At 35.7% G+C, this 22,801-nt stretch overlaps 1 protein-coding gene across 2 annotated transcripts in view; it reads left to right on the top strand.

Moving 5' to 3' along the window:
- Positions 1-1,923: 1,923 nt before the first annotated feature.
- The window catches only part of TRAM (translocating chain-associated membrane protein 1), a 56,229-nt gene continuing 35,351 nt past the window's right edge, over positions 1,924-22,801 (top strand). The window contains exons 1-4 of one of the 2 annotated variants that reach the window (XM_089101889.1): positions 1,924-2,028; positions 12,020-12,151; positions 17,722-17,889; positions 20,487-20,602. In XM_089101889.1, the coding sequence (XP_088958015.1) occupies positions 1,951-2,028; positions 12,020-12,151; positions 17,722-17,889; positions 20,487-20,602 (494 nt within the window). In that variant the 5' untranslated portion in view covers positions 1,924-1,950. Of the gene's footprint in view, positions 2,115-12,019; positions 12,152-17,721; positions 17,890-20,486; positions 20,603-22,801 lie in introns of both variants that reach the window. The other variant, XM_089101890.1, reaches the window with a different exon arrangement.

The raw sequence follows: 22,801 nt of genomic DNA, 5'->3' as shown, positions 1-22,801 counted from the left end.
CATTTTATTCTTACAGTAATCTTTATAGCATAATAGGTTAGAGACTTGTTTGGGTCCAGGGGGAGTTCGTGACGTCACACTGCCACAGCGCATTCCTTCCCATTTTCAGAGAAATTAAAATTGAACAATTGCGTTGTGACCTCTTTGTGCTCACTTAATTATTTCATATTTAAAAAGTCTTAATCAAAACATATAGTAAAACGTTGATTACTCTTTGATCAAACACTTTTAATGCAAGTCTTGTATGATTAAACTATTTTCTTACAGTTAAATGACAATAAAAACCTGCTATACAAGAAAACATATCTACATTAGTCTTCCCCCTGTCCACTTGAGTGCAGTGTGGTCACTGACCAATTTAGTGTTTGGGATATAATACCTATTAATTTTGTCTGAGCTTGTGCGAATCAGATCGGGGTTCAAACCGAAACTAATACACAATAAGAGGGAGTTAATGTAAATTTAGTCGTCGGCGTGATCGTTGTACTTCAATCGATTTATCATTATATTTACCCTACGTAAACATGACTCTCCTTGAGAAAAAGAGGGATATATTCGTCAGTTTCGTGAATAATGATCTTGATACCCTCAGGCTCTGCTCGAAAGATAAACTTAAAGAAGCATTAGGCCTGGTCTTCATTCTTAGACAAATTAAATAAAAAACAAGTTTTTTTAATTGAAAGTAATCAGCAACACTAAAACTTAAAACGAACTGAAATTATTCCTTATATGAAAGGGGCTGTCCCCTCTTCAACGCCTCGCTCTTCAAGCTAAAGTTTTTTGCTGTTTAAAAAAAAAGTTGTGAGAAAGAGTCTAACTTTAGCGTAAAGAGCGAGGCGTTGAAGAAGGGACAGTCCCTTTCATATACGGAATAATTTCTGTTCGTTTTAAGTTTTAATGTTGCTCCTTACTTTCAGTTAAAAAAAACCTGTTTTGTATATAGTTATTGAACGTTTTTGAATAAATGCAGGTTTTGATTTTGGCTCGTCGTACATAAATAGTTAAAACAAATTTTGCATAATAATTTTACTTTTATTTGGTTAAATGACTTTCTCGAAATTTTTTTAATTTTATTTACGAACCTTTTTACTAGTAGTAAATATACGTAAGTTACGAATTAAATTACGTAACGAACTTCTATGTTCATATATTTTTAACACGTATATTCGGGGTTCGCCCCCCTAGTCCATACCTCGCTCTTTACGCTTTGGGGGATTAAGTCATCCTAAAAGACATATTTTTTATATTTTCGACCATTCTGAACAAAATGGCTATCCCAAAATTTTGATCGGGTGACTTTGGGAAAAATTGAGCGTGGGAGGGGGGCTAGTTACCCCATTTTCTTGTCACTTCAAAAGGGCACTAGAAATTTCAATTTCCGTTCGAATCAGCCCTCCCAAGATACTCTAGAACCACTGGGTCGCTTTGATCACCCCAGGAAAAAAAAAACAAAAAACAAATAAACACGCATCCGTTATCTTTCTTCTGGCAAAAAATGAAAAATTCCACATTTTTGTAGATAGGAAATTGAAACCTCTACAATTGGGTTTTCTGATACGCTGAATCTGATGTTGCGATTTTCATTAAGGTTCTATAAATTTTAAGGGATGTTTCCCCCTTTTTTTTTAAAATCAGGCAAATTTTTTCAGGGGCATAACTTTTGATCGATAAGACTAAGCTTGATGAAACTTATATATTTTAAATCAGCATTAAAATCTGATTCGTTGATGTATCTATTGGTAGACAAATTCCGTTTTTTTTAGTTTCGTTTACTATTGAGCCGGGTTTCTCCTTACATACAGTTCGTTACCACGAACTGTTTGATTAACAACCGACAACCGATTACACAAATGTAGTAGACTATTTTGAAGCTATTTCGTGTTTTACTCGGATTTTTTAAAATTTCGCAGATACTTTAAGGATGATTCCTTTTACAAGTGGCAGCTCTGAATGGGAAATGGCAAAATCACCAAACATTTTAAGAGCACACCAGCAACAACTGAAGTAGAAAGTAAAAATCCTAACAGGGTATGAAGTTCTTATAGGTTTCTAGAGCTGACTTAATTGAGATTACTCTCTGACTAATTTGATATTTCTGTTTAAAGCTTTAAAAGGTATATTGGTGTTCAATTTTTTTTTTTTTCAAATTTTGTGCTAAATTAGTGTAGGCTAGGCTAGTCATATGAACCAACTGCAGGCTAAGCTAAATGAGAAATGGTAAAATTCTAGGTGAATTAATTTATGATATCTTGGAAAAATAGTAACAGGCAGTTCATATTATTGACTTAGCTTACAAACAAAGTAAACATAGCCTACCCCTTGATGCCTCTTCCTATGCTCTTTCCAAATATAATAGGCTAATCACTTTTGGTGCAAATGCATTTTACCCCCACCCCTATATATATACATATATAGGTAAAATTCTACTTTAGTTACTTTTGGCTATCTTGGAAAGGGGTTGGGTTAGGAAAATGAAACTTTCAGGAATGGATGTACATGCTAAGGTTTGTCCCGGGAAGGTACTTTGAAGTACTTACCTCCACTCATCCCCCCTCTACATATATATATATATATATATATATATATATATATATATATATATATATATATATATATACCAAATCATATTATTGAGTTAGGACTAAAGTGAATACACCATTTGATGCCTTTTTTTATGTTGATTATGAATATAATAATCATTTTTATCGGAAATTAATTTCAGCCCCCCCCCCTATATATGCCCATTCAGGGTTAGGTTAGGTATAGCCGATATAGGGGGGGGGGGCCTGAAACTCATTTCTGATAGAAATGCTTATTATATTTGTAATCAGCATAAAAAAAGGCATCGAATGGTGTATTCACTTTATTTGAAACTCAATAATATGATTTGGTATATTTTGACCTATATATATATATATATATATATATATATATATATATATTACCTTAAATACCTTAAATCGCACTTGCTAGCGATAGGACGAATCCTGTGTCCGCAAGCTTCAGTGATGATAATTAATCATCATTTGTGGCGTCCCAAATGGTGCACCACGGTTTGTTGAGCCACTCTCTATCCACTGATGACTTAAACGCATCCACGCTGGTAGAGGTTACTGTTTTTTCACTAAGGGGGTTCCACAAGCTGACAACTCTATTTGAGAAGAACTTGTTCCTTAGTCTGGTGTTGGCTCATTTTCGGAATTGCTTTTGAGAATGACCACGAGTTCTGTTTGAATTGTCAGGTTGAAAAAGGCCAGGAATGGTATCCTCAGCATTTAGGAGCTTGTATGCTGTTATCACATCGCCTCGTTTGCGATGATATGTTAGAGATGGTATTCAAAGCTTACGGAGACGGGATGGATAAGGGACATCATAGAGGTCTCTAATACATTTCGTTGCCCTCCTCTGGACTGATTCTAAAGCTGCTTGGTCTGTCTTATTGATTGGGCATGCGATACCCATTCCAAACTCTAGCCTTGGTCAAACTAGACTCTTGTATAGCTTGGTCATCACAGTTGGAGATCTGCTAGTGAATGTTCTTTTGATTAAGCCAAGAGTCTGATTAGCCTTCGCAATAGTCGCTTGTGCATGAATATGAAATTTCAATTCGTCGTCTACGAGGACACCAAGATCTCTCTCCGCGTGGCTGCTGGAAATGGCATTTCGGGACCCATCCCTACAATCCATATGGTACTGAGTGTGTGGGTTTTTCTTCCCAAGGTGGAGAGTCTTGCATGTTGATGCGTTGAATTCAAGCCTCCAAATATTAGTCCAGTGAGTGAATGTATCGAGGTCCAGTTGGATTAACTTAATATTCTTCGATGTTTCTGCACAAACGATAAGTTTTGAGTCATCAGCGTAGTGGCTTACTTTGTTGTATAGGATTTTTGGCAGGTCATTTATATATATATTAAATAAAGTCGGACCCAAAATCGTGCCCTGGGGGACACCACTTCCAACAGCGGCCACCTTGGAGAAAAACGTCCTTCCATCCTCGCCAAATACTTTAACCGTCTGTTTCCTATCTGTGAAGAACTGCATCACCCACTCAACCACACCGCCACTCACCCCAATAGCTTGGAGCTTGATTCGAAGTCTTTTATGGCAGACTTTGTCAAACGCCTTTGCCAAATCGAGTAGTATGATATCGACTGGGAACCCCTGGTCTAGAAGATCGGTGATATAATTATAAGAATCAATCAAGTTTGTTTCAACCGACCGACCAGACCTAAAGCCATGCTGACATGATGAGAATAGTTTATTGGTTGTCAAGTGTTTCAGGATTGCAGTGTTAACAATCGCTTCTAGTAGCTTCCCGACTGCAAAGGTGACACTGATTGGCTGGTAACTGCTTGCGTCCTCTTTGCTGCCACCCTTCTGTATGGGGGTTATGTGGGCCGTGCGCCAATCCTGCGAGATACACTTTTCATCAATGGATTTCTGAAAAAGGTGAGTGAGTGGGCCTGATAGTTCAACATGCAATTCTTTAGGAAGACTTGGGTGTACACCATCAGTTCCCACCAACTTATATGGAGTAATATTTTTTCGGCGTAACGCTACATCTCCCGTCTGAACTGTCCTCGGGGGCATCGGGTTTATGAAGGGACAGGTGGGGGGGTCTGGAAGAGGGGCATTATCAGGTGGAGTAAATAGATATTTAAACTGTCTATTTAAAGCATTGGCAATTTCTATTGGGTCATCTATTATACGGTCATTATCATTAAGTCGCGTAACAGAGTGTCTACCAGGTTTACGGGCTGAGGCATAATTCCAAAAGTGTGTTGGACTTAACTTGCTTGCTGCTGCTACAGCCTCCTCATGCTGTTCAAATAACTTTCTGCATAGATTTCTGACTTGATTTCGTGTCTTGGTACATTTTGTGTAGTGGTTCTCATTGTGTATATTCTGTTTATATAGTCTCCAATACTTTTTCTTCTTATTTCTTGCTCTCTTCAATTCTTTGGTCATAAATGGTAGCGTTTTGGTTTTACGAGCCCATCTTACTGTAGTATTTTTCTCTGAGACCTCTAGCAATATTTTCTTTATCATATTCCACGATCTATCAACATCATTCTCAGTGATAAAGGACCAATCGTGCCCCGCCAACTCTTGCTACATCAGACGGTAAACTCTATACACATGTTTGGTAAAAACTGATTTTTCTGGATACTGTCTAAGGGAGCATCGTATGGCAGCGTGATCGCTTGCACCAAAGGGCGGTAGTTGGGCCACGTTTAAGAGCGGTTCATGGTCGTTTTCTAATAAGAGGTACATCCAAGATGGGGGGTGGCCCAACCCGTGCCGAATCAGAAAATTTACAGCTTGGCAAAGTGAATAGCTAGCTAGACACTCAAGAAATGGTACAACTGATTTCTGTCCAGAATAGCCACATCCATCTATCCATTGGACAGAACGTAGGTTAAAATCCCCGACTATGAGAAGGTTTCCTGTCCGCGCAATTTTTCTATCAATTGATTTTACTACTTCAAAAAGGGACCTTTCTAAATTAAGGGAACTCGGACTTCTGTAAATCGTACCAATCTGTATTGGCTCACCAGGTAGGTTTATAGAAATCCACACTTGTTCTAGGTAAGGCTCATATTCAATATTAATATTTCTTACCTGGAAAGTATCTCGGATGTATAGGACAATTCCCATTCCTTCCTCCTTTGATAGATTGCTGATTATTTTGTATCCCGGTATCTGTCTGTTGTTCTGTCAGAGGGATAGTAGTCCTTTTTGGTTTGACTTCACAGAAGGCATAAATATCTGAAGCACCTGATGTAATAACACACTTAATTTCTTGAAACTATGAAGTTAGACAGTCAACATTGCTGAAAATAACACTAAGGGCACTAATCTTCCCACAGCTTCCACTATCAGAGGGAGTTGATGATCTTTCAGAACTCGGCGAATCAATGGTTTGTCCAGTTCTAGCACTATAAAAACAATTGTCCGACTCCCCGCTAGCAAAATTATCACTTACATCTAATACTGCACTAGAAGAGAATCTATGTACAGGTTTTGGCAGCCCACTTAGAATTCCATATGAGTTGGAGGAGCTGGAGGTGGCAAGTTTTTTTATACGATTTTGCCAACCGAAATCACAATATCCGTCTCTCCATTTGCTCGCCAAGCTAGGATCTCTTAATATAGCTTGGTTCTTTTAGTCCGGTCTGCTTTGGATACGTCGTTCCTGAACTGAATTCTACCAGGTCCTCTCTTTTCATACGACTTCTGGATAATTTTTTTCTTTGTTTCAAGATTGACAACGGAAAAAATGATTGGTGAGTTTGGGCTAGTTTGGTTATTCAGGTTAGCTAAGCGACGGGGATTTATGACGGATATATTTGGAAGGCTATACTCTTGGGACAAATACTGCTGAATAAACTGTCCGTCTTCTGGTTTTGTCGGCACTCCAAAAACAACAAGGTTCAGTTTACGTCTCTGTCTGTCTCTATCTTCGACTATTAACTGCTTCATTTTGTTCTCTAAGTGGCTATCAAGATCGCTTTTTAAAGCCTGTACCTGCGAGACTACAAGACAATTCAGCAAGTCCTGGTCAACAGCGGTGCCAGACGTTTGCTCGAGGGTATCTCTCCGCGTCTCAATGGCTTGAAATCTATGATCCATGTCTTCGATCACTTCACGCTTAAACTCACTAAGAGAAATTTTGACGGCATCTATAATTTTCACATCAAGATCCTGAATGACCGTTAGGGCAGGTTGAAGCCTTTCAAGGGATTTGGTAATAACATTTTGGATATCCGATGCATTTAGTCTTGCTTGTTTGTCACCTTTACACATAGGACAATGCCACTCGCATCCGATGCGCCTTGTCATCTTTGTTAAGAAAGCATATTCCGGCTCAGTCATTTTAAGACAATCTATTCAAAGCCATTGATTGCAACCATCACAATTCATCGCACTTTATTCTTCATCTAAATTACAACCGCAAGCTGCACAGTGATCAGTTCTTTTTTTAGGACTCGTACGAGGTCGTTTTGGTGGCATTTTTACAAGTATAGGACGAATAGCGCACTGTGGTTTTACTCTATCGGCGCCAAATTTAAAAAAGCGGGATTACGTGAAAAATGTTCTGGAACATCAATGTTTACAAACAAACTTCACAGGTGTGTATTTCGTCGATGCTCAGAAAGCTAAATTTATTGCCTTGACAATTTTCGAGGTAGACAGAATGTGGGAAGTGCAATACTCAAATCACCTATTCCCAGCAGTTTAAGGATTAAAATACCGCTTGTACCCGTTTGGCCTCTTGTTTGTTTGCTATTGCTCCCTTCTGCACAAATTATCGACCCAAAAATACGCGAAAACGGACGAGCAAACGTAATCAATGGTGTTTTTAGTATTTAGCGTTTGGCAACAGCGCTCTATTGCTGGCTGCAAATTCGGAAGAAGGAGAAGGACACTGAAATTCAACCTGGCCTTGTTTACAAATAAACAAACAGCTGTTTATTAGCAGACAAAGGACAAGTCCCTTGGGAATAGAAAATAACAATTTTCTAACATCAAAATGCAGGTAAATAAAGTGAAACACCAGGGAAAACCTCTTAAAAAGAAACTTAATATCAAATATAAGCAGATATGGTAAAATATGGATAGAAATAAATGTTCTTTCTCACAAATTTGGTCAACAATCCTTTATTCACTTTCACACCTCCCAGTTGCTGCTGTGTGCAATATATATATATATATATATATATATATATATATATATATATATATATATATATATATATATATATATATATATATATATATATATATATATATATATATATATATATATATATATATATATATATATATATATATATATATATATATATATATATATATATATATATATATATATATATATATATATATATATATATATATATATATATATATATATATATATATATATATATATATATATATATATATAGCAGCATTCACAGGCATGTCTAGCTAGAATTTCATGTCTAGACAGATGTCAAGCCAGAATTCAATAAGTAATATTTACCTAATCATATTATTGAGTTACAACTAAAGTGAATATACCACTTGATGCCTTTTTTATGCTCTTTTTTATATTTACAAATATAATAATCATTTTTGTCAGAAATGAATTTTAGCCCCCACCCCTATATATACCAATTCAGGGTATATATTTGCACATTAGGGGGAGGGGGTAATTTTATTTCTGATGTAAATGAGAGGTAAGTTTAAAATTTCCCCCACCCCCCTAATGTGCAAATATATACCCTGAATTGGTATATATCGGGGTGGAGGCTAAAATTTATTTCTGACAAAAATGATTATTATATTTGTAAAGAGCATAAAAAAGGCATCAAGTGGAATATTCACTTTAGTCATAACTCAATAATATGATTTGGTAACTATTTACCATTCAATGTCTAGGCCATAACCATTCACAAGTAAAATTTGGTGCTTAGATAAAACTATAAATTTAGTTTCAAATTGTCATTTCTAGCCAATCAAGAGAGCTTATGCTGGCAAAACTTTCAAAATTGTAATCTCTATTTTTACTGTCACAAGATAATGGATGAGATAAGCCAAACAATTGCCTTAGTATGCTTCACTATTATGTCTGGTGTTGCATATTGGCCTTAAATAAAAAAAAACAAACAATTAATGAGAAAACAAAAATTGGATTTCAGTTTAAAAATTTAAACATAAATGATGGAGATAGTGAAACTTGACACATTCTGATTGGCTGTAATCGAAAATCCTAGACATTGAGTTCTAGAGTCTAGAACTCAATGTCTAGCCAAGCACCTTGTCTAGCATGGTTAGCTAAACACCAAATTTTGCTTGTGAATGGTTGTTGCCTAGATATTAAATTCTGGCTAGAAACATGTCTAGACATGGGATTCTAGCTAGACAAAGCTTGTGAATGGTGCTTTTCTGAATATAATATTTTTTCTGACAAATTAGATTTTAAGCCCATTTGGGACCCTTAAAAATAATAATTTCATTCTATATTTTTTGGATATAACCTAAAAATGGGTTATAACATTTGTTTCAAACTTTCTATTTCATTATAAATCCATTTTGTAAAAGTTAGGCCTATATAATTCTCAAACATTGATTTGTCAAGATTAAGTTGATTAAAAAAAATTTAAAAAAATTTTGCAATGCTTTCTTCTTGTTCTTAAAAACTGCTGTATCTCCTATATGTAAAAAAATATAAAGCTGACAAAAGAAACATGGTAGATTGACCCAAATAGAGAAATTGTTTTTAATATTTTTTCCAACTTTAATCATGATAAACCATGATAAAACTATGATAAGCTTGTGGATTATATAACTTTAAAAAATATATTTGTAATCAAATAGTAAGTTTGAAATCCATGGTTTAACCCTTTTTTATACCCAAAAACTAGAAATTTTTGGGTCATTTTCAAGGGTTCAAAAAGGGGTTGAATTCGAATTTGCAAGAGAAGCAATTATTATATTTATGAAGAGCATAAAAAAGACATTGAGTGGTATATATGCTTTATTCATAAGTCAATAATATGAACAGAAAAATATTTACCAAAGTAGGCTATGTCCCAGGAAAGTATTTTTAAGTAGCTACCTCCACTCCTCTCTCTAGAGGGTCCTGAAATTTGCCCACATGACAGGTTGAATTGCCATGACAGGCTACATGACAAAATTGAAATTTTGACAAAAAAAACATTTTATCTTAATTTTCAGTTATCAGTTTTTTTTTTCTCTGGCTTTAGTTTTGAAAATGCAATTCCTGTTATTTGAGTAGAAATCTAAGCCATATGTTTATTTTTTCAAAATTTAAGAAATGTATTTGCATATCTTTAAAACCTTATAAATTGGGATTGAGCAAAGTTGTAGACCTGAAAACAATTTTGTTGTAGCCTACTTCATTTAAGCAGAAACATCTATTTTGCAAAGGTCAGTGCCCTCTAGAGGGAGAAGGAATTGAGGTATGTATTTCAAAATACCTTCTTGGGACATACTTTAGCCTGTAAACCCATCCTTGAAAGTTTCATTTTCCTAACCAAACCCTTTTCCAACATAGCTAAAAGTAGCCAAAGTAGAATTTTACCAGGGCAGGGGTGAAAATTCATTTCTGCTAAAAGGGATCATTATGTTTGGAAAGAGCATAAAAAAGGCATTAAGTAGTATGCTCACTTTATTTATAAGTCAATACTATGAACAGCAAAATATCTACCAAATCCAGGGCCAAAATCATGCTCCAGGAAAGTACTAACCTGCTACTATGTTAACCCTTTTCTGATTTTCTAAATCTTACAAATTTGCCTAGAAATGGTCTATAGGTTACCTATTGGAGTTTTGACAAAAAATAAACATTAGTCCTGTACCTTAATTTTTGGTTTCTTTTTCTCTGGTTTTAGTTTCATAGATGTAATTCCTGCTAGGCCTCTGAGTAGAATTTTAAGCCATATCAATGTTGTTGTTTTTTTTTTTTAATTCAGCAAATGCATTTGTAGTTCTTTCAAACTTCATAAATTGGGATTAACCAAAGTAGGCTGTATGTTTACTTAAAGCTTATCCTTGGCTACCATATTTCCAGAAATATATAGCTTATACTATCAGACATACTTCAAAAGTTAGCACATTGAGGAATTCAAAGTTTTTTAACTTCACATTAAAATTTCATTATAGCCTATAATGGTACCAGCTTAGTTCTTCCACTCTCCAGATTGAAAAAAACTATAAAAGTTTTCAAACACAGTAGCCTTAGCTGTGCAGAAAAATTGTATTTAAATAGGCTAGTTTAGGCTATATGAGTAAAATAGTCTGAAGTTCAATTTTAAAAGCAGAGATTCCTAAGTTAGTAATCAGCCAATCCCAACCAGGGCCATCATGCCCAGTGTATTTGGTCACTTGGTAAAAAAAGAAGTTGATAAAATTGTTGTGCTTCCTGCCACAATTTTCTTTGTGGCACCACTAAAATTCTTTGTGTGGTTCAATAAAGACCATAAAAATACTGACATGTCGTCTACAGAAATTTTGAACTTGGTTGGTAAACACAACAGTTTTACTGACTCCTGCCATGATTTTATGGATGGGGCCTCAATTTTCTATTTGGTTAAATAAACAGTATCAAAATGGTGACATGATATAAATGCACTGGTTTTACCAACTTGTGCAGTGATTTTACATATTGTATTTGAAATGAACATTATACTAATTTTTTACAAAAACATTATATATATATATATATATATATATATATATATATATATATATATATATATATATCAGTAAAAATGACCAGCCAGTTGGTAAAACCTGTTTGCTCCCCCTCCCCCCCCCCAAAAAAAAACAACAAATTTTGGCTAGTAACAACCCTGCCCCTCAATACCTCACCTTTTAGGATAAAGTTTTAGTACTTCTAAATATCTCCTTCTTCCAATTAAAAAGCCCTAGTGTTTCAGGAGTTGTTCTTAAAAAATTGTGACAAACAGTTAAATTTTAGCACTCTGGGCAAGGTATTGAGGAGAAGGGCAACCTCCTCATATACAGAATAATTTCTGTGTTTAAAATTTGAATGTTGCTCCTTAATTTCAGTTGAAAAAACTTGTTTTTTTATGTTTAATTCCTGATTGTTTTCCAAATAATACTGGCAAATCTGTTTCCTCCTCATGAGTGACTTCTCTGTGGGAAATATCCCCCTTCCCCTGTAAAATCCCTTTACAGAAAATTTCTCCCACAGAAATCATGAAAATAAAAAAAAAATGAAAAAAAAACTTCTCCCATATTTGGAGCTGTTTCTTAAGGGTATGTGGTGCCCAGGGTAAAATTATTACAGCACACCCCTCCTCCCTTCCAGCTCAAATATATATATAAAAAAAAATCAAAGTGGCCCCTCCCCCAGCCATTGAATCCAGGGCAGCTGCCTGATTTCAACCTTGAATGGCTCCACATGTACTCAAGCATTTCTAACCAACCAGTTCATGTGTGTGTGTGTTTTAAGCTTTTTTTTTAAATTTGTGATTCCTTCTAGATGCCAATGAAACCAGTTAAGTCATCATCCAAAAAAAGTCCTCCCATATTGAGTCATGAATTTGTGCTGCAGAATCATGCTGATATTGTCTCATGTGTAGCAATGGTATTTATTATTGGACTGATGTTCCAGGTAAGCTAAATCAGTGCTTGGCTGTTAATTGGCTAATGATGATAATCAAACTAGCTTTTTTTATTACTTTGACAACAATTGAAAAAAGCCTTTGGTTTTTTGCATATTATTCTTCTTTGAGATATTTTCTTTTCCTTTGTTATATTGAATTTTAGTGTTTGTTATATACTACTACTACTACTAACAACTCACCACAGCACCAAGCTGCCTGAGGCCAACAGAGCTATGCAAGCTCCTCCTCCATCCTAATCTATTCAAAGCCTCCCTTTTTACACACGTCCACGAAGTTCCCATTTCCTTTAAGTCTTTCTTTATGACATCCTCCCACCCCAGACGAGGATGACCTGCTTTCTGTTTAGTCCTAGACAGTTGGTTGAAAAGAACAATCTTTGGAAATCTGTCATCCTTCATCCACACAATGTGCTCTAGCCATCTCAACCTTTCTTTCATTATAGCCCTAGAGAGCAGTATTGAACCACACTTTTCGCACAGCCTATTGTTTGAAATATGGTCAGTCATCTGGGTACCCAGAACAATCCTTAAGCAATTTCTCTGGAATACATCTAGCAAATCTTCATCTGCTTTTTGAAGCGCCCATGCTTCAGAACCCATGCCTTATTCCTTAGGTTATGACTCTTGTTTGCCATTTCTTATTCCTTAGGTTATGACTCTTGTTAGTAGACCCCGAAGCCGCGCCGAAATTCGGCGGCGCGCCGCCAAAAAAAAAAACGGCGGTGCGCCGCCGAACTTGCTTCAGCGTGCTGACGCCGCCGCGGATTCTATCGGTGGCGGTGTCACTAATACGCCGCCGTTTTTTTTTCTCTTTTTTGGTTATCGATATCGACCTCCGGGCTTCAACCGTCATCCCGGCTAATCTGTTTCTTAAAAATAAATACTGTCATCTTGGGCTCGCCTTGTATATCGGTTCATAGGAAGGAGAAGAAGAAATTTTTCTTGAAACAAAAATTCTACCTTCCACTTTAAAATTCTGTTAATTTTTCTTTCTGATTTTTCGGATGAAAAGAGGTAGGTAAAAGAGCATTAGGCAATTCAGGATGTTGTCATAGGCAGCACAATCGAGATGTCTAAGTAAAGAACAATGTTAGCACAATGTATTATTTATTTTTTTTTGTTTTTTTTTGTTTTCCTTACCAGGGCAATTCGTATCGAAGGAGTTATTGTAGAAACTTCCAAAAGGGCTCATTCGATTGGAAATTGGAATAGCTAGTGCCCTTTTTAATAGTCGAAAGTGATTGGAAGGCAGCTAATATCCCTTTCACGCCCACCGTGTCTCCAAAGACATCCAATCAAAATTTTAAGATAGCCATTTTGTTCAGAGTAACTAATTTCCAGAGAGAAAATATGTTTTTTGAGGAGGTTACTCCCCCACAGCCCTTAGGGCAAGGGTTTTGTAGTTATGCCCTGGAGGTATATAAGAACGATGTTGGCACAACGTATTATTTATTATTTTTTTCTTTAGACCAGGGCATTTCATATCGAAGAGGGTGTCGTAGAAACTTCGAAAAGAGCTCATTCAATTAGAGATTGGAGTGGCTTGTGCCCTTTTTAATAGTCGAAAATGATTGGAAGGCAACTAACACCCCTTCCACGCCCACCATTTGTTTATAGAAAGCATTGTTGTAGAAACTCAAAAAGGGATCATTAGTTTGGAAATCGAAAAGCCTAGTGCCCTTTTTAATAATCGAAAGTGATTGAAATGCTTGACATTTTTATAGTAGAGATCGATGTGGGTATAATGTATCATTTTTTTGTTGTTGTTGTTGTTTAGACCAGGGCACTTCGTATCGAAGGAGTTGTCGTAGGAACTTCGAAAAGGAACTTGTATGTAGGAACTTGTATGTTTTTAGCCAACCATTTAAAAATCCTTACTAAAATCGAGGTTGAACGTGCTTGGTGAAGTGGAATTTTTATTATTATTTTTAATTAGAAAAAGCGGCACGCCGTGGCGCGCCGCCGGTCTAAAATCGGCGGTGCGCCCCAAAAAAATTTCGGCGGGCCTGGCGACGCGCCGCCGCCGATACTGAATCACACATTCGCCGCCGTCATTTCGGCGTGGCGCGGCTTTGGGGACTACTTGTTAGCCATGCCTTATACCTTAGGTTATGACTCTTGTTTGCCATTCCTTATTCTTTAGGTTATGACTCTTGTTTGCCATGGCTTATTTCTTAGGCTATTACTCTTGTTTACCATTCCTTATTCCTTAGGTTATTACTCTTGTTAGCCATTCCTTATTCCTTAGGTTATGACTCTTGTTTGCCATGGCTTATTCCTTAGGCTATTACTCTTGTTTCCCATTCCTTATTCCTTAGGTTATGACTCTTGTTAGCCATGCCTTATTCTTTAGGTTATTACTCTTGTTTACCATGGCTTATTCCTTAGGTTATTACTCTTGTTAGCCATTCATTATTCTTTAGGTTATGACTCTTGTTTGCCATTCCTTATTCCTTAGGTTATTACTCTTGTTTACCATTCCTTATTCCTTAGGTTATGACTCTTGTTTGCCATTCCTTATTCCTTAAGCTATTACTCTTGTTTACCATGCCTTATTCATTAGGTTATGACTCTTGTTTGCCATTCCTTATTCTTTAGGTTATGACTATTGTTTGCCATTCCTTATTCGTTAGGTTATTACTCTTGTTTACCATTCCTTATTCTTTAGGTTATGACTGTTGTTTGCCATTCCTTATTCTTTAGGTTATGACTCTTGTTTGAAATTCCTTATTCCTTGGGTTATGACTCTTGTTTGCCATTCCTTATTTCTTAAGTTATGACTCTTGTTTGCCATTCCTTATTCCTTAGGTTATGACTCTTGTTTGCCATTCCTTATTCTTTAGGTTATGACTCTTGTTTGCCAGTGCTTATTCCTTAGGTTATGACTCTTGTTTCCCATTCCTTATTCCTTAGGTGATGACTCTTGTGTGCCATGGCTTATTCCTTCGGATATGACTCTTGTTTGCCATTCCTTATTCCTTAGGTTATTACTCTTGTTAACCATTCCTTATTCTTTAGGTTATGACTCTTGTTTGCCATGGCTTATTCCTTAGGTTATTACTCTTGTTTACCATTCCTTATTCCTTAGGTTATGACTCTTGTTAGCCATGCCTTATTCTTTAGGTTATGACTCTTGTTTTGCCTTTTGGGTTCCAAAGCACAATTTGACTTCTCTGGCTTGGGGCTCCCAATGGGATCAATTAGGGGGGTTGCAGGGGAGGTCATTTGTCTCCCCCATTTAGGTTTTGAAAACACCTGTTTTTGATTATTTTAATTGAAAATATCTTTTTCATTGACTAAATTAAAAAAAAAAACAAATTCCCCGCCTCTAGATTTTGAAAAACCATTTACCCTCCCGTGTTATCTTTTGTGAATTGACTCTACTGGGTGTCCTAGATTCTCGGCATCAGGACATATAGTTGAATGCTTTTTGCAATCAAAACCACTAAATTTGATTCATTGTGTCTGTCAAGGGTTGATTTGAACCCTGTGGGGGAGGAGGAATGGGAATACTAAATTATTTTGTCAAGACTTCATCTTCGAGAAGATGTTCGATCTCAACCAAAATATTTGGAAGTATGAGCTAGTTTTCTAATTGCACCTATTGGTTGTACTGATGCAATCCGACCTTTGCAGAGGGAGCTGCTAAATTATTGTCATCATTACACATGACAGCTACATAAATAAACTGTTTGATCTCAAACAAACTTGATTAGAGCAACAACTAGTGCCCTAGTTCTGCCTTTCAGGAGTCTGTGAACAATATGACCTCAGATCAAGGAGGAGGAAGATGAGGAATGCCTAAACTTTAGGCCTAGTCATATATCTATCAAAGGGGGCTGTTGGGACCTCAACCATTTTTGGTCATATGCAACAATTAATTCCCTAGTTGTGCCTCTTCACAATCCAGGATTTGTTTGATCTTTAGTCAGAATAAAGAAGGAGGGTCTTTAAACTCTTTTCATTAGCATAATAGTACATTTTTACTATCTGCACCTGCCCGGACCATGGGGGGGGGATTCAACTGTTGACTCTGTTATATATTTTAATTTCTTTTTGTTTTGGGTTTCATTTATTTATTGATACTGGTTTGTGGTAGTTCTTTACTTTTTTTTAACTTATTTTGTTGAAATTTTTTTTTAATTAATTGTAGAAAAAGCCAAGACAGATAGTCCGAGTGATTGAGAGGCAACTATGGTTTAAAATCCAATATTTTCCAGGCATCAAGCCATGGTTTTGGTTTCCGGCTTCCATAGTCAACTATATCTGCCATATTTGTTACAATGTGCCACATCACACTAAATGTTACCACTTTTGATTTTGTAGCCTTTTCTTTTTAATCTAGTAACTTAAAATACTTAGGACTTAATGACTTCAAAAATTCCAATATGTCCTGCCATGTTTGTAAAAATGTGCCACATTATATTAAATGTTACCACGTTTAATTTTCCAGCCTCTTCTTTTTAATCTAGTAATTTAAAATGCTTAATGACTTAATACTACTACCACTGCTAACAACTCACCGCAGCACCAAGCCACCTGAGGCCAACACAGCTACCCACGCTCCTCCTCCATCCCAGTCTATTTAAAGCCTCCCTTTTTCACCCTCCCAGGAAGTTCCCATTTCCTTTAAATATTTCTTTATGACGTCCTCCCACCCCAGACGAGGACGACCTGCTTTCTGTTTCGCCCTAGACAGTTGGCCGAAAGGGCAATTTTCGGCAATCTGTCATCCTTCATCCGCACAACGTGCCCTAGCCACCTTAACCTTTCTTTCATTATAGCCCTAGAAAACGGTATTGAACCATATTTTTCGTACAGCCTACTGTTTGAAATACAGCCAGTCAGCCGTGTATGCAGAACAATCCGTAAGTAATTTTCTGGAAAACATATAGCAATTCTTCATCCGCTGTTCGGAGCGCCCATGCTTCAGAGACATATTTGATCACTGTAGCTTCCAATGTTCTAATCTTGATTTACAGACTTATCTTCCTAGTCTTCCAAACTATTTTCGACTGCTAAAAAACACCCTGAGCCTTGGCTATTCTACTTTTACCATCTTCACTGCTCCCACCGTCTTTTCTCATACTACTACCAAGTTAAGTGAAACTGTCCTCCTGATCAACTGCCAACCTAACCTGATCTTTTTTTTTTCAAACAAACAGAAATTAAAACAAGTCAAACTCAAAACGAGCAGAAATTAATCTGAGTAGGGTTCTAAACTCTATGCTTTCTAAAAGTCAGAATATAGTTTGCATCATTGCTTTCATGATGCTTTGGCTACTATTGAGCCGGGCCGCTCCTTACTTACAGTTTGTTACCACGAACTGTTTGATTTTTTGCCTAAGCCACGAGATATTACTCAAATTAAAGAATTTGCTCTAATGGTGTAAATATAGGACGTAAAACTAGTTAGAAAAGACTAAAAATTAATTGCCATAATTTTTAGAATAATACTAAAATACTTCGGGCTTAATGACTGAACAACCTCGTAGTTTTCTTTGTATTATGAAATTCAGCCCTTAGTACCCATTTATAATCTTTTTATTTTTATTTAGGTGACACAACCATTGGCATCCTTGTTTATAGCCATGCAACATAACGTCACAATTGAGGGTGCAGCAGAAAATTATTATACCAGTGGATGGAAAGATAACTTAGCCGTTTTCTTCTATATCCTTATTGGAATTGTAATCCATGCTGTGATTCAAGAATATGTTCTCGATGTTAGTGTTTTTTTATCTCTTCTTTCTCTCTCTCTCTCTATTTATATATATATATATATATACATATCCATATATATATATATATGTATATATATTTATATATATATGTATATATATATATATATATATATATATATATATATATATATATATATATATATATATATATATATATGTATATATACATATATATATATATATATATGTATATATATATATATATATATATATATATATATATATATATATATATATATATATATATATATATATATATATATATATATATTCATATATATATAGATATATATACATATAATATATATATGTATATATATATATATATATATATATATATATATATATATATATATATATATATATATATATATATATATATATATATATATATATATATATATATATATATATATATATATATATATATATATACATATATATATATATCTATAATATCTAGCCCTAAAAACACTTTGCATAACTTTATGCATATACCTTTTTTGGCATAAAAATCCTTTTTTTGGTGTTTTCGTTGAAAGAAATTCCCTTCCCTTAGTTTCTTTAAATGGCTCCATCTCCTCTTCAGTCCCTACATTTTCATGAATTATCGCTCATTTTCGTTGAAATTCTACAGCTCTTCTGACTTGCAATAATCGATGTCTATTTTATGAATCTAGTTAATAAATTACAGATTTATCAATCAATTAAATAATTTAATTAATTAAAGATTAATCTATTAGATTAATTAAATGCCAAATTAATAAATTTAAATCTTAAAAATTATTTGAAATCGAAGCAGGCTTTTACCCAAAAACTTTTTTTGGGTGGCCCAACATTAAAATTTAAATTTTGTTTGATGATTTCATTTAGAAGTGGCCAGAAATCTTGTCAAATTTAGGATTTCATGGGGGGTTCGTCTCCTCCTCCCATGGGTCCCTCGATCCCTTGGAATTCTAGCACTGCGGTTCATACATGCATGTCAAAAGGAACCCAAGGACTGGTCACCTTTAAGGTAAAAAAGAGGCCAAAAAACTGACAAATTTTTATACTAATCCGATGGCCTCTTTAGAGGTCAAAAACACGCATACCGGGTATGGGTCGTGTTTCTATTCTCACCAAGGAATAGTACTATGGCTGAATTAGTATAGGATTGTCTCGATTTCACAACCCCAACATCAGAAAAAAAAAGTTTTAATTTTTTACTTTACCAACGTAACGTACCCACGTTTCTGGTTTTTCCAAAAAAAAAAGTGAAAACCAAAAAACAGACGTAACGTAACGTACCAACATTTTGACAATGTCAAAGAAAAAAAAACAAGCTAAAAAAACAGACAACAGAAACAGCAATATTGATTCTTTACTCAACACTATCTAAAGATGAACTTTAATCTGATTTCTAGTCTCTCACAAGGCCAGACCCAGAGGGGGTTAGGGGGTTTGACCCCCCCCCCTCCGAAACGTTTGTTTGACTCGTAATAACGTAACAAAAATGGATATACAAAAGCTTTATATGCGGTTTATGAGGGTTTTTTGTGTAAACCTCCCCCCCCCCCTCGAAAACAAATCTTTGAGTAAATCCCCTCCGAAAAAAAATATCCTGGGTATGGCTGTGGTCTGTCAAGAGAGTGTGTCCTTTTTAAAGCTTTAATTATGTCCGTAATCAGAGCATAACGCTAAGCTCCAATTTAGATATAAATCCCTTTTCTGCTTTAACTGCTATGAATTTAAGATCTATCAACAATGCAATTTTTGCAAAAGCACTATTATTAAGAGCCTTCTTATTTTTTTATTTTTTTTTTTTTTGCTAAGGAGTAGATGTAATCAAATCAAAATAGAACACGGGAATTCAGTAGTGAGAAACAATGTTGAACATAGAGGTGAAGCATTGACAGCAAATGACTATACTTAATGCTTTACATGTGTGTGGGATATGTGTCCCTAAATGTATGTGTGTGTCTTGTGGTGTCACTAGGAGCGTCCCGGAGCCTCATTTCATTGAGGGGGGGGGCGATCTTCGTAAATTTTACCGAATAGCTACCTGATTTACGCCGAATTTTCTTCAGAAATCAAGAATTTTGCTAAATTTCTACCGAAGTTTTCACCTTCGGCCAAAATTTTACCGAATCCCAAAAAAGTTAGGGGGTGGTGCGTCCCTCCCCACTCCCTCGGGACGGCCCTGGGTTTCGATCGGACATCGAAGCAAAGTTAGCTCAGAATCAGTGCGCAGTGCAAGTCCAACGACAAAAACAACACAAAAAACAATCTTTAAAAACAGATTGAAAGCAAAGTATTTCACCCGCTAAAAATTTAAGGAGTTTAGTAAAATAGAGACTGCACAGATCGAATGTCCCAAATTATTAAAGTAAACTATACACAATAAATAGTAAGAAACAGGGGAGTGGGATGAGGTGGAGCGAATTTCAACTCCGTGAATGCCTAAGGCAACAATTTATGTCCTTTTTAAAGCTTTAATCTCTTAGGAAAATAAACCGTGAGCTCAATCTCTTGAACTTGAACATTAATTTTAATTTCTCTTAAAGGTCTTGTTTTTAAGTCGTTAATATTTTTTTTTTTAGAAAATCAACCGCAAGCTCCATCTCTCCAAGATTAAGCACAGTGAATTCAATGAGTCTGGCCAACTAACAGCATTCTTTCTGAGCTCAGCAGCCTGGGGCATCAACATCCTTGTTAGGTAGTGATCTTCTTTCTTTAGTCTAGTTGATAATTTTTACCTTCTCTATTGGGAGAACTGCATATATGTGAAGACAGCCTGGTGGAAACACCTGACGTTCTCTGTAGGAGAGGGATCTTTCCCCTGGAATGTTCCCTCCTACCAAGGATCGGATATTAATTAGGAACCATAGTTTTCAAGCAGTTTGAAACATGGAAACATGGTTTTCAAGTAGTTTTTCTGTTCTCTGTGGTTTAACCAGGCATTGGAGTACATTTCTGCGTCGATGTTTACTTCAAACAAAGGCAGATGTTGCAACTCTGTCATTTTCTTAGCTAGAAGTTACTTCCCAAGGTTCAGGTCAGAAAGTAAATTTAGATCAGACTTCCGGAAAATCAAACCAACGGCTTACGGATAGGTGTTATATCAACACTCTACCTCAATTGATAACACCCTTTTAATACAAATGAACCTCCAAAGACCACAGCTAATGACCTCAATAAGTTTCTGGCTTCTATATAAGTTCCACGTCAACCTCTCATTACCTGATCCATCTTGCTGATACCATGGGCAAATTACTTGAAAAACCTAACACTTGGCTTAATCTGATTTCTATTGATCTTTCAAAAAGCTTTCAATTTGATTAACCACAATTTACTCATAGATAAACTTATGAACGAATCCCGCATTGAAACTTTCCTGGTTAAGCTCGTTGCCTCTTTTCTTTCTAATAGATCTCAAGCAGTTAAATATCTAAATTGTTTCTCAGATCATTTCCCCATATTTGATGGCATTCCTCAGGAGACTATTTTAGGCCCTTTCCTTTTTTCTCTTAAGATTAACACCCTTTCAACCCTTGATGACAATAGGTGGAAATTTGTCGATGACTTGGCAGTTTTAGAGATATTTCATAATAATTTTTTAGCAACCCAATGGGCATACTCCAAGATATTGCCTGTGAGGCCTCTTCCCTTGACATGACAGTTAACCCTTCTAAACCCCCAATAGTCTCAGTAAGGTCCTTAAATCTCCCCCTTTTTTTCTTATTCCTGTTCCTCCTGAAACCTCTATCACGTATTTTAAGCTCCTTGTTGTTACAATTTCTTCCAATTTGAAAAGGGATGCCCATATAAATAATATCCTACGACAAGCAAACTCCTCGCTTTCCCTCCTTAAACTTTTAAATAAATTTAGTTGCCCCCAATCACATTTACTAAAATTATACATTTCTTTTGTGCGTCCCATATTAGAGTATGCTTGTCCTGTGTGACACCCTGGCCTCTCAAATGAAGCAACACAGAAGATTGAAAATGTCCAAAAGAGAGCTCTAAGAATTATTTTTAAAGAGGGCAAAGTACCATATTTGCATTTGTTAAGTATTTTTCTAAACTAGAGACCCTCGAGCGGAGAATAAATAATTTGTGCCTCCGTTTTGGTAAGTTGGCACTTCTGAACCCCCGTACTGCGAACCTTTTCCCTGAATACCATGTACCTGATAGAAGTCATCCTCCACGAACTGTGTCCCAGCCTATCCCCACCTTATCCCTCATTCTTTGTACTACCTTGCGGTATAAGAAATCTTTTATCCCTTTTTTACTGATATAATAAATAGTTGTTAATTTGTACATAAATCTTATCTTATTATCATATTATCCTTTCATATTATCCATGGATTTTTCGATCAAAATACAGTTATGGAGAGATTGGAAGGAAGTCTTGTGTCAAGTATTTAGGTATTACACTTGGTGAAACTTTGTTGTTTAGGAAACATGTTGGGAACACGTCAGCGATTTTATCACGGAACATCGGAATCCTTAGAAAACTCGCACACTTTGTCACGCATCGCATTTTAAGGTTGTTGTATTTTTCGGTAATACTTTCGTATATTTTGTATTGTTCTTTGGTATGGTTAGGGATTTTTCCGTCGCTAGTTAATCCAATTCGAGTTCTCCAAAATAATGCGATCCGTTTACTTTGTAATAAATCTTATAGTGATTCTGCGAGATCGGAGTATAGAAGACAAAAAATTATACCAGCTGCTGGCTTACGGGATTTTTATCACCAGTTATTTATGTTCAAGTATAGTAATAATAATCTACCTTTATGCTTCTCAGGCATGTTTAAGATCAGATTTGATTGCAATAATCATAACACTCATACAAGCAAAGCGCTGTCTGCTCCAATTGACGTTACTACAAAGTCTAAGTTCTCATTTCTTAA

The sequence above is a fragment of the Artemia sp. Qi Xiang Cuo genome, chromosome 15 (genome assembly GCF_049724085.1).
Source record: "Artemia sp. Qi Xiang Cuo chromosome 15, ASM4972408v1, whole genome shotgun sequence".
Taxonomy (NCBI): domain Eukaryota; kingdom Metazoa; phylum Arthropoda; class Branchiopoda; order Anostraca; family Artemiidae; genus Artemia; species Artemia sp. Qi Xiang Cuo.
Note: the sequence above shows the minus strand (reverse complement) of the source record. Positions and strands in the feature narration are given on the sequence as shown.